This window comes from Bipolaris oryzae (assembly GCF_000523455.1).
Source record: "Bipolaris oryzae ATCC 44560 unplaced genomic scaffold scaffold_18, whole genome shotgun sequence".
NCBI classification, from domain to species: Eukaryota; Fungi; Ascomycota; class Dothideomycetes; order Pleosporales; family Pleosporaceae; genus Bipolaris; species Bipolaris oryzae.
In genome coordinates, this window is record NW_006911294.1 from 92,338 (window position 1) to 107,466 (window position 15,129).

General features: G+C 53.6%; 5 protein-coding genes across 5 annotated transcripts; 2 read left to right on the top strand and 3 right to left on the bottom strand.

Annotated features, from left to right (window-relative positions):
• Positions 1–1,933: 1,933 nt before the first annotated feature.
• On the bottom strand, positions 1,934–3,207 carry COCMIDRAFT_33615 (uncharacterized protein; the record flags this gene model as incomplete). The annotated part of the gene is made up of 3 exons (XM_007686326.1): positions 1,934–2,863; positions 2,947–3,112; positions 3,167–3,207. 3 exons carry the CDS (start codon positions 3,205–3,207, stop codon positions 1,934–1,936), a joined length of 1,137 nt encoding a protein of 378 aa, XP_007684516.1.
• Positions 3,208–3,751: 544 nt separating this feature from the next.
• Positions 3,752–6,430, bottom strand: COCMIDRAFT_33616 (uncharacterized protein; the record flags this gene model as incomplete). Its single annotated transcript, XM_007686327.1, has 1 exon — positions 3,752–6,430. The coding sequence occupies one exon, from the start codon at positions 6,428–6,430 to the stop codon at positions 3,752–3,754; it is 2,679 nt and encodes an 892-aa protein (XP_007684517.1).
• Positions 6,431–7,359: 929 nt separating this feature from the next.
• On the top strand, positions 7,360–8,663 carry COCMIDRAFT_85870 (uncharacterized protein; the record flags this gene model as incomplete). The annotated part of the gene is made up of 4 exons (XM_007686358.1): positions 7,360–7,504; positions 7,559–7,758; positions 7,808–8,114; positions 8,170–8,663. 4 exons carry the CDS (start codon positions 7,360–7,362, stop codon positions 8,661–8,663), a joined length of 1,146 nt encoding a protein of 381 aa, XP_007684548.1.
• Positions 8,664–9,798: 1,135 nt separating this feature from the next.
• Positions 9,799–12,252, top strand: COCMIDRAFT_86011 (uncharacterized protein; the record flags this gene model as incomplete). The annotated part of the gene is made up of 3 exons (XM_007686359.1): positions 9,799–10,352; positions 10,399–11,610; positions 11,664–12,252. 3 exons carry the CDS (start codon positions 9,799–9,801, stop codon positions 12,250–12,252), a joined length of 2,355 nt encoding a protein of 784 aa, XP_007684549.1.
• Positions 12,253–14,105: 1,853 nt separating this feature from the next.
• COCMIDRAFT_85945 (uncharacterized protein) lies at positions 14,106–14,821 on the bottom strand (the record flags this gene model as incomplete). The annotated part of the gene is made up of 2 exons (XM_007686360.1): positions 14,106–14,381; positions 14,447–14,821. The coding sequence occupies 2 exons, from the start codon at positions 14,819–14,821 to the stop codon at positions 14,106–14,108; spliced, it is 651 nt and encodes a 216-aa protein (XP_007684550.1).
• Between the last annotated feature and the right edge of the window lie 308 nt (positions 14,822–15,129).

Here is a 15,129-nt window from a genome sequence, read left to right on the forward strand (position 1 = left end):
GACAGACAGGTTCCTCACGCGAACCATCGTGGGGTGAGAAAAGCATACTCTACCTGGTACCAGTGAGGGCGAGCGAGTGCGAGGGGCCAAAGCTCGTGCCGGAATGGAAAACAAGGAGCAAACCAGTCTCAACCCCTGAATAGGGGACTGTATCTTTGTCGTGCTGGAGGTGGGCCGGGTCTTCAAAGCGCCAGCACGAAAAGTGAGGCTCGATTGAGCCGGAATGGACCAAAGGTTCCGAATATCTCTGTAGTTCCGCAAAAGTGCTCTCACGTCATCTGGCCTGGGTTTCCCACAGGTCAAGTTAGTGGGCTGCCTCAGGTTGGGCATTTCTCGTTGGACCTGGTCGATGTTGAAGAGGTGAGTCATGACAGCCAAAGAAAGCCATGGACCATGTGGTCTGTCAGAGTCTTCCGAAAAAGACCCAATATCGCAGGCATCTTCCACACTCGATGTCTGAAAAAACAACACTGGTGGCGGGGGAAATTCACCTTGACTGACGAGCTGCACCCTGTTGCTTCGCGCCTCTACGGCGCAACATGGTCAGACCTTGTTGCGCAGTAGATAGTGGGTGTCTCGATGCGGGCGCGGTATGACAAAGACCCTCTGAGTGTTTGCCGACCAAAAACTGGACACTCCGAGAAAGATCGCCCGCTTGTATTCGACGTCTTATGCCGTTCTCGAAAAACCAGACTTGACCGTGCCAGCCGATTCTTGTTGTACGCTGAACGAAACGCCAAGGACCGAAGGCCTGTCATAGTCAACACGTTGAGAATGAATATGAAACTCATATCCTTTGTCTTCCACCATCGCGCGCTTAGAAAGAATACTAAGCGACGGAAAAGAACAAAGCTCAAGAACAGTGCTTTCACCTTCATGGCGAAAGCCATGAGTTCCTACATGTGGTTTCACCGGCACAAGGGAGAAGCATCCTCGCACGACACTAAACCATGGACCAAATGGTCTGTCAGAGCATGATGCTCCATATCTGCTGGTATCTTCTACACGCGACTACCTGAAAAGGCGACACTGGTAGCGGGGCTGCGACAAACGCTCCCTGGCGTGAAGTAGCTTCTCCCTTGTCTACGGTCCGCACGCATCACCCTTGGTGACGACATGGCTCGAGAAAAAAAAGGCTGAGACTGGCTCATCGCGGGGTATCGATCGGAACGTCCGTTCGTGTAGGTAGTCGGAGGAAAGACTCGAAGGGTTTTGTTGCACGCCTGGAAAAATCCAAACTCGGTTCAACGAAAGCCGAAAGGCCAGCTCGGCAGACGATGGCAGCGTGTTCAGGAAATGGTAAGGAAGGATAGTTGTGAGAACAAAGAAAGATGGTATGCACGGCTGAGTGAGGTGAGTTGGGGGGGATGAGGGGTGAACTGGCCAGGAATATTTTGCTGTGAAAATGAACGCGCCGCTTGTTGGTTGATCACATGTCGATGAAAGGTGAGCTGTAGGCCCGTGCTGGCGAACTCCATGGCACGAGTGCTAGACGCCAGTAAACAGCACCACTAGTCAAATCAAAATAGGAAAATGGGGAATACCAAGCTTCTCTTCATAGAGACGGGGAAGTCAACCATGATTCCGCTCCACATCCGGCATTAGACGGCCAGCGTGAGGACAGATAAACTGTCTCCAGACCCAGGACGAACATTGGCGCTAAGATTGAGCTGTGAGCAGGGCGACCTTGATGCTTCTCGTAGACCGAGAATCCCTCGTAAAGATGGAAGGTGTGTAGCCTAAGCTACAGTTGCAAAGCTAGACAAGTTCATCCTTGAGCTAGTCACCGCCGGAGTGTGGGAGGGAACATGACTGTCTCAGCCAGTCGTCTCGCTTCGAAATTTACCTAGAGGGGCCGACCGGACAAACGGGATCGAAATTTCCCAGCAAACCTTGGTAACGTATGTCCGGTCGTCGGCTCGCTAGTCGATGTCTAATCGCTATCTTCTAAGAGCTCAGCGAGCTCTGCTTCTTCTTCCAAGGTCATTAGACTCTCTTTTCGCTCTGGTTCCTTTGCGGTCTCTTCTCCGAGTCGTTCCTTCTCAGCTTCCTCAATAGCCTTGGCAAGCTCTTGTGGCTTCAGGCTCCACTGTCTCACTGTGGCGTCGATACTGACGCTGATTAGACGCTGCCCCATCAAGAGAAGTCCTGTGACCTCTTCGAAGTGCCCACTAAAAGTGTGGTGCAATCTGCCGCTAGCTCTCTCCCATACACGGACTTCTTCGTCTCTGCATGCGGTCACGATCCACCCGCCAGCTTCGTCAATCACGACGTCGCGAACAAAGTCAGGGTGCTCAAACTTGGAATCTTCTTCCCAATCTCGGCCTCTGGATAGACATTTTGCCGTCTTGTCTGCTGATGCGGTCCATAGATCACCATCAGTATCGAAATGCAGAGCATCGATACTAGTCTCGTGGGAAATGATTGGTGACGGCTGGATTTCGCAAGCTGAGGAAGATGCAATCTGCCAGCGTCTGATTTCTCGATCGCTTCCGGCACTGAAGACAGTGATGGCGTCTTTCCCAGGTTCATAATCAACCGGATCTAGTGCAAGAGCAAGGATACCACGCGTGTGTCCTTTGAGTGTGTGAAGCTTCTTTCCAGCAGCTACATCCCACACTATGATGCTCGCATCCTGAGAGGCTGAGACGAGAACCTCCTTGCCATTCAAGGTAAAGGATATGATGGCCTTGACGAAATCACTGTGGCCTTGAAAGCGGGTGGACACTTTCCGAGATGAGAGTGACCAGGACCATATCGACTTGTCCCAGCAGCCCGCAAACAGCGTACCGGATTTTGGTGACACGGCGATGGAGGTCAGGGGAGCAGTGGGGCCGGAAAAAGTAGCAACGACTTTGCTAGTCTGTCAGAAGAGCAGTTAGCGACTGATCGCTGTCATCACGTCCAGCGGTGAAGCTGGAGCGTGGAAGCAGATGTCTGACCGACTTCAATATTGATATGCTTCACGCTGCCTGCAGCTTCAGCTACGTAGACATGGTGCTCATCCTGAGGATCCGCGATGACGGCGAGGATCTTGGATGGGAGCTTGGTGGGGTTGCCCTTTGTGTTCTTCGACTTGGCAGCCTTGCGGGCTGTCTCCTCAAGAGCCGAGCTACATGATATCAGCCGGGATCAAGAGGCACAAGCACAAGGGCAAAATCGGTACGTCGTTTGGAAGTAATGGCCTGGGTCGTTGGAGAGCGACATGTTATAAGATATAGGGAGGAGCGGTGACGCCTGACAGGTCGGCGGGTCGAGTTGGGCATGTGAGCTGTCGGCCCCGCAAATATGACTCCGAGGGCGCCAATAGCATGACGCATCGACTTGGCGACAATGGCGCCACGAAGCTGCACACAATAGGGGCGAAACTGGCTAGCTCCCCCAACACCACCAGCCAGTCTTCATGCTCGACGTGTAGCAGCAATGTAGTATTAATATGTTTTCTTATATACTGAATGAAGATGACCCAGACGCCGCAGATCATTATACAAAGGAAATTTCGTGAGTCATGTGTCCGAGCAGTGAAGCCCCATCTGTAATACGGTCATGCCGTCATTAAGTCGTAAAATGCGTCGTAAGAGTGAGGCGGCATTGAAACACGCCCTTCATAACACTCCGGGGGGATATCTCAAATAGACATTCCAAGCAAGTCATTACTTTTTGTGAAACAAAGTTCCACAACATGCGCCCAAAGAGGGAATCTTGGATGCAATCATAAAATCGTAAATGCGGATGCACATATACAAGGTCGTTAAAACGCGGGATTACCAGCAGGCGCGCTGGCAGCGAAGTCGCGGATGGCCCATCGCCATCCGCCAGGATGCTCACCGTTGTCGCGGAGGCCGCCGACCCAGCCTTCGACTCGACGGCGCCAGATGGCTTCTTCGTCACGTTGGCGGCGGATGAAACTGGGACCGACGTCGAACTCTTCGCCTACAAAGGCGGGATCTTCGGGGTTTGGTGTGCCGGTACCACTCATACCGTTGCCGCCAGCAACGCTCTCGTTGTCTTTCAAGTCTTCAAGGCCAGCAAAGGGGTCCTCGTCCTCGTCGACTTCGGAAGGTGAGCGAGCATCGTTCATCGGGCGAGGGGCTTTGAGCCAGGTCATCTTGACAGGATCAAACACCATGCGGCCTTCATATTGCACACTTCGAGGCACTGATATTTGTGATATCAATGCAGGTCGAGGCGGGGATGGCGCTGGTGCTGGCGCTGGCGGCTGGGCAAGTTTTGCTGCCCGTGCCGAGAAGCTCCTGTGTGCTTGAGAAGCATGAATAGACGAGAGCGCTATGTGCGAGATGGACTGCGAACGATCGTGTGGGCGACCCGTCTGGTTAGAGGGGGGTGCAAAAGTTGGTGTACTGGCAGTGGTCAAGGCAAGAGTAGTAGTGGAGGTATTAGGGTGGGAGAAGGAAACGAGCTCCTCCTCGTTACCTTCCCATCGCTGTAGGGTAGGGTTATAAGTCATGCCTTTTTCGTCTACATAGTGGTCAGTGGGAGCTGGGCAGTAGTGGTGGAGTGCCATACTATAGGACTGAGGCTGGGTCATCTGGCGGATCAACTGAGGTTTCTGCCCTAAGCCTTTCTTCTTGTGATTTGGGCTAGAATGAGGGCTGCGAGAGGCGACTTGAGCAGCCCAGCTCACTGGCCTTTGGGAAACAGAGCCATCCGCCCTTGACCTCGTACCTGCCAATCGCTGCTCTCGTGCATTCCTACTCGCAGCAGTATCTCGAGCAAATCGTGGAGTGTTGTCTGTCTTAGGCGGACTTCGTGGAGTTTGAGGCTGGGGTGTTGCCATGCGGTCAGGCATGGGCAGGCGGGAATTACTAGGTTGAGTGCGTAAGGATTTGTTACTGCCAACATTACGTGGGACCTTTTCGAATTGCTTCTCTTTTGTAGCCGAGGTGGGTAGGTCATCAAACATGTCAAGTTCGTGCCCATCCCCAAAGTTCCGCTTGCGCTGGGGCTGAGTTAGCTTCCTTGGGGGTGGGTTGCGCGCAAGTGCAGAGGGTGCCAAATCGCGTCGGACCCCTGCACGGCTCGGAGTCTCATTCTGATGTCCAGATGAACGAGAGTAAGACCGCATAGAAGGAGAGAGGGGACGACGAGAGTCAGAGTCACGACGAAGATGTGTTTGTGAAGTACTCTTGGCCATGACGTGGTGTGACTGAGCGGAAGGACCACCAGCAGGAATGAAGGGCATGCGAGGTGGCTGAGTAGAGTTTATGTTACGAAGAACAGGAGCAGAGCGCTTCGCGCGGAGGAGCTGTGCGCTAGTAGTTGTAGGCATGGTCCTTGACGATTGGTTCGAGGCTGAGGCGCCAGTCTCGTAGACGGGAGTTAGCCGGGTGCGGCTGGCGATGGAAGGTAGTGGCCTTGGAATTCTCGACATGGTAGGTCGGTCGGTAAAGGTGAGCGTGGTCGCGGGACGGGCGGCGTGTGGCGCATTGGCCTTGTTGGTGGTCTTCTTTACGACAATGTTCTTGTTCAAGGTGAGCTTCTTGCTGTCCAGAATTTCACCAGTGCCAAACTCGAAACCCTCTTCAAAATCCTCCTCCGGCTCAGCAGCTGGCTTTGACTTTGGCGATGGAGCCTTGGGGCTCCCCAAGGGTGAAAAGAACCCGGGACCGGTGGTGGGTGATAGGGGTGGTTCTTGTGTAGGGAACGACGTAGGTGCTGGGGCAGATGTCGGACCGAGTTGAAGAGGTGGGAGGAGAGATAGTTCGGGTGCACGCTGTGTTGAGTCCTGTTGGTGTAGGTGGTCGGCCTTCTTGAGCTTCTCCAGACGGGCGCTAAAGTCCATGGGCTCGGTGGGCAAGACGAGGCCGCCCAGGTCGTCCTCTTCGCTCTCCATGGTCATACAGCTGCCCAGACTGGGGCTCATGGCGGAGACAGAGGAACTGCGGCCGCCGCGAGTGGCCTGTCGCGTGCCTGCAAAGCGGATGCCCAATGATCCCTCGCCCCAGTCGAGGTCATCATCGGCATCGTCAGCAGGCGGGCGAGCGGCGAGCGTCTTGAGCTTGAGTCCTTCGGAGGCGTTTGCGGGCAGCTCGAGGTCGTTGCCCCAGTCGTCGTCGACTTCCATTTTCTTGGTCGACTTCTTTTTCCCCAGCCTCTTGATGGACCCCCCTAGCAGGGCGGACGAGGGCACGTTTGCGGGTATGGGGATGCCGGCCTGCTTTGCGGCCGAGGTGATGGCAGAGGCGTTTGTGGCCTGGTCGTCGGGCGAGATGAGAAACTGCCAGTCGTCCTGGGACTCTGATTCGGATCGCACGCTCATGCGTGACGAGAGCGAGTGGACCGTCGAGTTCTTGAAGAGCAGGCCGTCGGAGCGGTCGTCGAAGTCGCCGTCGTCCCACGACTCCATCCTGGAGCTGTTGGACGAGATGGAGGCGATGCGCGCCGCGAAGGAGCGGTTGTTGGCCGCCATGCTCGGGGGGCAGCGCGAATGACCGCAATTGCGTGTTGTCGTGTTTGGATGCAGGATCTTCGCGAGCAATGCAGGAGGTTGGGGGTGGGCCACGAAGGTGGTCACTGGGCTGTCAGGTTCCTGCAGCACAAGCGAGGCAGGCGGTGGGCAGCTCAAGGAAGGCGCGCCCCGTGGTCCGCCCGCTAGCCACGCCTGTGTGGGTGTGTCGACGCCAGCGACGACGGCCTACTAGTAAGAGAAGGGTATTGGTAATTGGCTGCGATGGGCAAAAACAACGGACGGGCATGCGGATTGCTGGCGAACCAATGTTGTTGCTGGTGCAGTGGTAGGCTTGCTTGCTTCATGTCCTTGTTGTTGTTATTGTTTGTGTACAGAGTTGTTTGCGCGTGTGTGTGTGCATGAATGAATAAAATCAAAGCAACGAGGGAAAGGCATCCGTACATATACTTTTACTTGGACACATATACTACACGCCCTGCCCACACACCCACACACCCTCACACCCTCACACCCTCTGGCCTTAGCCCTCGTCAGACCCTGACTCCTCCCTCCTGGTGGCGTGCCTCGTGTGCAGGACGGATGCCTGGACATCAACAAACACTAAACCCTAACCACGCACGCCCAGAGCAATGCTGCCTGCCTCTGCCTCTTCAAAGCCTGCAATATAAACCCCCATGGCCCTGCCGTCTCACATGGTCAATTAATTGCCGTTTCAACACCCCGGAAGCCGTATTGCTAAACAATCGGTGCCAGTCCCTGGTGCTGTTCAGGAGCACTTCATCGACCCGCTCCGCTTGCGACAACTCCCGCCCTGGACCCGCTCAGATCCTCGACCGGGCCCTGCAAGCGTCCTAACCTGCCCTACCGGCTAACTTCCCGCAGCACCGCCTAGCTTCTGCACATCACGCCTCACGCATCGCGCCCCAGCAATGCCCACTCGTTGCTGCATCGTCCCCGTCGAGCCTGCCGATGGCCGCGGCGAGGCGGTTGTTGTTGAGGTCCTGCACGAGGGCACCCATCCGCTCGACGTTAGGCTGGTTGGCTGCGAGGGCGAAAGCCCATATGTTGCTTCCAGTAAGCCCTTGTTGCAAAGCAGGTACAAAGTTCATTGACTAACCCCGGTCCCAGTTCGGCACCGCAATCTTGCAGAATTGCAGCACAAGTTCAAAGGGACCGATGACGAGTGGGCGACAATTTTGTCTCATTTCCTCTTGATGAAACAGCCTGCAAGCCAACATGCCCATCTCTTGCACGGCGTCCGCATGGTGTATACTTTGAAGAGTGGAACACTAGTCATCTCCTTCCGCCAGGACGTTCAAACCATAAAGGTGGGCTAGCTGAACGACCGAACAAGAAAGCCTGGCCTAACCCGTGTAGGTCACCTTGGGCGAGATCGTCTTACCCCAGGACGATGAGTTTGAGTTTAATCCGTTCGACTGGGCCCGCGCTTCCGCCATGGCACACGCACAAACATTGCAACACATGGCCAAACTCGAGGCCCGCGTAAGTAGCGAGCAAGACACCGTTGCCAAGCTGACCGCGCAACTCGATGACTTTATCAAAACCAAGAATGAGGCGGAATCTGTCATGCTGCAGCAGTTTATGGAGCTGCTGAATGACAAAAAGAGGAAGATCCGAGACCAAAACCGCCTATTGGCTGGTGCAAAGGTTGCCCAGACGACAGGTAATGCCAGTCTGGTGTCCAAGGTACATTCGTAAGACTGACTTTTGCTTTGCAGCAACCGCTGTTCAAGCGACGAGAGGAGAAACCAGAGGGCGCAAGGCAGGCGCATCACGAACAAGTAAGCGCAAAGCCTCGTCGCAATCAGCGCAGCCAGCTTCTGAACTAGTAGAGCCCGAGTCGGACAGCGATCAGATGGAGATAGACCAAGCAAAAGACGAGGAACGTGACGAAGAAGAAAAAGAAGAAAAAGAAGAAGAAGTAGAAGTAGAAGATGCTGTAACACCAGAGCAGTCTGATGATGAAACAGACGAAGAAACTGGTTCCGCCCCACGTCAAAGAGCGAGATCATCCGAAACAGTCGGGGGTGGTTCTGAGGTTGCACATGGTGGTGGCACAGCGGAAGGCGCAGAGACTACGGGCGTTCCCCCGCCCCGAGTCCTGCCATTCAGCAAAAGGGCAGTAGCAACGCGAAGCAAGGATGCAACGGCAAAGTCCTCGCGCGCAACAGCCCACGCCGAGGATGATGAGACAGACGATGAGGAATTGTGAGTAGGTAGTCACCCTTGAATGCTTGTGTGAAGAAACAGTGCATTGCCAGGTATGTAGCGGCCATATAACGAAGAGACGATACTTGGCCAGACCAAGGCTTGCACAAGCCTTTGCCACGAGGCAGCCTTGGTCTTGTTGGTTCCACGATGAGTAGTGTTGCGGAATGCAGTTTGAAGAATGCAGTTTACACGGCGTGTCGGAGTGTACACTACTTGTGCTCAACAAGGCCCTGCCCTGTCGGTCACGTGCGCTGTCAAGGCGCGGACCCTTGCCCTCTGCCGACGGAAAAATAAGTAGTAGCAGCAACAATGCGGCTGGGCATTCCTGTTACGTAGATGTGGCTGGTGAAGAGGATTGTATCTGTGGGTCGTCAGCCTATTTTGTAAATATGTAGTGTAGTGTAGTGCAGGTAGAGTAGCAGCTGGTTGATGGCATGCGCACCTATGGTCTAGGACGACAGGGCACGTCGCAAACACAGACAACGAGCCAGCACGACGGGCGCAGATGATGGAAAAGACGGCAATGCTAGGGTTGCAGCCCCAGGCGTGGCTGCATGCCGTGTATCGTGGACACGCCGTGTACTCATGTGAATGCAATGCAATGGCGCACGACTAAAGGGATCTGCGGGTGATGTGGTGTGGAGCAGAGCGTGTCGGTGCCAGGCAGGCGACCAATGGCCGGCGCAGAGGCTCCGACGAGCTGGAAGCGTTGCGCGCGCACGTCAAGCCTCTATGCCAAGACATGTCCACCTTGACATGTCGCTCCTCTCCCCCCAGTGCCGTCGCAAACGCCAAATCGCCCTCTATACCCCGTCACGTCCATAGCCGCCGTCGTCACTATCGCGCTGTGCCCCAGCAATCCTCCATCCGAGCCTGGCGGGTCCCGAGGCACCACCGCCAGCACCAACGGCGACGTGACCGCGGGTGAGGCCTTCACCACAACATCACCAACAACCGCACGCCTTGGATCCTATTGTGCTGGTGCGCGCTGAATACGAAGCCCTCGTCCCGGCTGAGCGCTTCCTCTAATGCTCCCCCGCTCCCGCACCTCGTCCCACTGCACATACCGCCGCCCGCCTGCGACATACCCACTACGCGCGACATCCCCCACCCTCAATCCCACGAGCTAGTACGCCATGACGGGCCCAGATGCAGCTGAGCACCCCGGCGATCCCTCCCGCCCTCTCAAGCGCTCCCGCTACTCGGCCAACGACCAGGAAGAGCTAGACCTGCTCGATACCATCGTCAAGCGCATCAAGGTCGCGGTGCCGCCTACGCCCTACATACTCTCTACTCCCTCGCTGGACCCGTATCGCTATCATTCACAGCAACAAGCCAATGCCTGGATGATAGGAAGGCTGTGGCGCCCGGACGAAGAGCACCTTCAGTACAGAACCTACCTCTACCGCGAGCCATGCCAGGACTGCTTCGAGCTACAAGCCGGCCAAGACGAGGAGCCGGAGCCGGAGCCGCCACGGTCACAAACTGTAAACGGCCAGCCGACAAAGAAGAAGCCCAATCTGTCAGCCTTCAAAGTCAAGCAGGTCAACGGCGCGGCTGCTTCTGGTGCAAAGTCCAGCTTGTCCAATCGCGCGCCCACCAAAAATACGTCAGATCAGGTCAACTGCACTACCAAGTCCGAAAAGCTCGCTGCACCCACGCAAAAGGCCGAGCCCAGATCGCCGAGATCGTGGGTACACCGCTCTAGACGCAATTGCTCTGCTAACATACAACAGCTCCTCCAACGCTATGCGCAACGATCGCAAAGCGACGCGCGAGGCCCCTCAAGTCAGCTCGCGCCCCCGGGCTCCTTCCACTTCGCAGAAGAGCGACACTGCCAGCTACAAAAGCCACGTGGAAAAGTCCGACCCTTCAGACTCCACACCGCACGGCTTGCCTCCACTCCTATCACCTGTTCGAGAACCCCTTGGCAATCCATACGGCCTCCCTACCATTCTTTCGCCCACGCTACCCTCCAATGTGCAAGCCGAATTGGACAGGCTAGAGGTCCAACGGAAGCGCGCAGACTCGGACGTATCTATATCGTCGTCGGATATCAAGAGTGCGCCCGTTGCTGTGCTGCCCGACTCATCACAAAAGTCCAGCGCATCTCTCAAGACTGAGAATCGCGGACGATCATTATCTGTAAACGGCAAATCGCCAAACCCCGAACCAGTCAGTCCCTCACAACAAACACATGCCAATATGATTGTGAAACTGAAATTCTCAAAGCCAAAGGCACAGGTTGTAAGCCAAATTCTACGCCTGCCCCCGAAGCGCTCAAGTGCCGAGAAGAAAGAACGTACCGACACGCCAAAATCTACAGTGACAGATAGCCAGCCCAAGGTTACTGATCCGCCTGTCATCAAGAAGAAGCCAGCACCCAAGATCACTGCTCGGCGGGCAGAGCCAACCACACCAGCATCCACCTCTACTCCGACCACCAGTGCAAAGCCAACCCCGGCAAGTGCCAAGGTCGTGGAGAAACGACTGCGAACTGAGGAGGATGGCTCCTTGGCGGTACCTCCCGCTAAGCGCCCACGGGCAAGCTCAACGAATGAGCTTCCTGTCACTTCTGCACCGACCACGGCATCTCCAGCGGCTTCAGCAAAACCCTCCATACAGAAGAGCAATCCACTCCACCCGACACCCAAGAAGGACATCAGATCCATAAACATGCTTCGCACTCAATCTTCCGAAAGCAACGAAGCAACTCCAGGTCGTTCCGGTGCGACTCCCGCCGGCTCCAAAGCGGAGCTCAAGGCCGGACCCACATCCGCACCCCTGAACAACAAGAAGCAAATCGACATTTCCTTGCTTGGACAGACGTCGGCGAAGCTGAACCAAACAGGTCGCGCTCTGAAGCACGAGGCAACCAAGATATTAAACACCGCCAGCAGCAAAAAGGACGAAAAGCGAGCTGCCGTTACCAACCTGGAGTGTATCTTGTAAGTTCATCTCTCTTACCAATTTTGGCTAGACTGGCTGACTGACCAATTAGGGCATACATGGCCGCATATTTTGCTCAAGACCTATCGCTAAACCTCCGCGGTCGTGCCGGTGAAGTTGAGCAGACATGGAAGACCCTGCTACCGCTCTGTCTGTCGTATTCCAGATGCACAAGAGACTTTCAACATCTCGACGGTCTCCGCTCCTACCTTAGCTCTGTCATTGCCTCTGCAATCTGCACTCACGTGTCACAACGATTCAGCAGTTCTAAATCTCACGACTCGCCACAGGATATCAACCACCCAGAATCCGCTCGACAGCACATTGAAAATTTTGCCCTTCTCTCCGATCACACATTGAAGATGAATCGCCACTACCAAGAAGCAAGAATCGCTCTGCCTTTTGAGGACTTGCAAAACATCTACAAGAAGACATATGCAGGTCGAGAAGTTAACGCCAAATTAGCACGTGAGCCGGAGAAAGTGAGCGGCGCCAAGATGTCTGGTCCATATTTCCTCCCGCTCGGAATAGATACAACGCCCATTCAAGCTGTCCGGTTTGGTCTGAAGTTCCTGCACGAGTATTGCGAGAAGGAGAAGCTCGAGTACAGTCTCAGGGTCAATCTTGATAGACCAGAGTGAGATGGTGGCCGCTGTATTGATTAAGAAGTATTACGAACGATTTGTTGCCGGAGCAATCTCCAAAGCCGCCCACCTTACAAGGACGAGCAACGAAAATCCAAAATCCATGCGGGAACTTGTCAACACATCATTTCTTACACTTTGCATCTGCGTCCTCCCATCATTCCAGCGTCTATTTCCTAGCTACGATGTCTAACGACCGGTTCACTTACTGTGTTCTTCTTCGGGCACCACCCGACATCCATCCCACCACCAACTTTTCCTTAATCCTGATCGGGCATTCTGCTTCCAATCGCCCAACCATTACTTCCAGCAGGATCTGGCCTCTTCTCTGGGCTTTTCGGACAAAAAGACGAGTTTACTCGTCCTTTTTTTCTTTTTCCTGTCGTTTTACGCGAACTTGACAGCACATGCGTACCAACCTCAATCATTCTGATACCCCCTTGTTACAAGGCGCGCGCGTTCGGATTAGACATGCTCTTCTTCCCTTTTTTTCTACTCGCTCGACAATACACTGCATGGTTTGAAGGTGTCATCTCCGTTTTTTCTATAACTCTTTGCTGGTTTCGGATCTGGATCTTTTTTTTCTTTGTTCGGCGCAATTGTCAGCATCGAGGTGATTTCATATATATAATGAGCGCGGTGGGAACCTTCTTTTTAATCGTTTGCTGGTTTCGAAGGAGTTTTTGGACTCTTACTACGAGAGAGTGCAGTCGGTCATGATTTAGCGCGGCGTGTGGAAAGAACCGGGGGTTTTTTTTTTGGAGTCTTTTCTTTTATCTTGATAGGAGTCTTTGAAGATGCGATAAGGGACGTGTATGGGACTAACGATATCCCGATACGTGCAAAAAAAGTCAAATTGAAGATTGAAGTTTATTTCATGGGGTTATGGTGATGCAGTGACAAAAAGAAAATCTGATGTGGTGTTTGCTATCTTCATGGTGAAAAAGAAGGAGGAGTTACAATGTTACATCACCGTCTAATACTAAACCCATCCCTTCAACAGCCCACAAATCCACCCTCAAACAACACACCACCACCGTTCACCCCCCTTGAATACCAACACCACACTACCAATCCCCAGCCATCTCGCCCCCCCCCCCCAAACACCCTTAATCCAATATATCCGCACACACCATCCCCCTCTCTCATACCCGTCCCATACACAACACACTACATCTCTTCCTCCAATCCTGACCTCCTTCTTCCTACCTCTTATTCATCTTCCACATCAAAATTCCAAACAGACGCCCCTTCTTCCCCCTTCTTCCCCCTCCTCCTCGTCTTCCCTGTTCTTTTCCACCTTCTTCTGCATCATTCTCTACGTGATGGAGACTACATGCAACACTCCACTCACCAACGGAACGTCGTACAAGTATGCATGGAAAAAAGCGGGTAGAAAAGGGTGATATCAGGTTTGGGGTGAAGGGAAAGGATTAATGGTACGATGGAGAAAAGGCCCAAGTCTCCATCATTAGATTTTTTTTTCTTTCAAGAGAAGAAGAAGAAGAAGAAGAAGAAGAAGAAATTGGCTTGGAATATGTGATTGAAAATGGGATAGCGAATACAGAGAGTGCAGTATATATATATGTACACATGCTCAATTCTTAATCTTTTTTTTTAAAATTTCTGGACCTTGACTCGACATTCATGCGCCTCTCTACTCGCTTGTTCCGATCATTCCAAGAGAGAGAGAAAAAAACCCCCCTTACCATATACACAAAAACCTAACCTTGAACAATCAAAATCCCCCATATCATATACTTTGGAAAAGAAAAAGAAAACCTCACACAGCAAGCTATATATATACCCTCAGTTCCTCCAACCTGCACACACACACACACACACAGCATTCAAACCCTAGCCTTCTTTCCCAACAACGGGATCTGCGACCCCTCCTCAACCCTTACCCTAGGCCCTAGAAACTCGCTTGCCTCGGAGCGTCCCGGTAAGTCATCAATCTTCTTCCACATGAGCTGCAACTGCACGTGGCCGGGCGTGATACCCATCTGTTGGGAGCCCCAGCGGTACTGCCAGAATGGGAGTACCTCATTGGAGCTAGGTGTGTGTTTGGCGTCGTAGAAACATGCTACGTCGCCGAAGCAAAGGAAGACGTATGGGAAGCCGTTCTGATTTTGGTTAGCGAGTGGAACAGGGTAATCGGATGTTTAAGAGGAAGGAGAAGGAGACGTACGATGGTATATAGTTGGTCATAAATGTCTGCGACACGCTCACCACAACTCCACGCCGAATCCGTCTTCCCGTAGTAACTATCCGTATTCTTGTCCTGCTTGTCGTCTTCGAAGGTGCAGTTTCCCTTTGAGGTACTGAGCGTGTAGGGGAAATCGTCTAGACGGGAGAAGACGCCGCATTTGTTGGAGGGGCTCTTTTCTGAGATGAATTTGCCGTTGTTGTCGAGGCAGCCAACTGTGGCTTTGGGGGTGGCCGTCTGCCAGTTATCTGATTTGAGCACGTAGATGTTGCCGATGCCGCTGAAGTCGGATTGCTGGATGCCTGCGATTGCGGGTGTCGCTATGGTGGCGGCGAGAAGGAAGAGCGTGGCCAACATCTTGAATGAAATGCTGTCGGTTGTAGTGTATATCGAAGTCAGGTGACGAGGTTGTAAAAGAGGTAGTCCAATGTCAAGACTACGTATGTTAGTCTAGACCCGGACCCAAAGCTTCTTATACCCTGATCGCCCGTCACACAGGTATATATCCCACTCACCCAAAGCCCCCGTTATACCAACGCACGCGGCAAACAAACAAGGATCCAAAAAATTCCGCCGCTTGGGCCTTCCTTCCAAGGGCAACACCCCTTCACTTAACACAAGCTGCAACAAGAAAGGGATCCCTAGTGAAAGCGAAAACGTTCCCC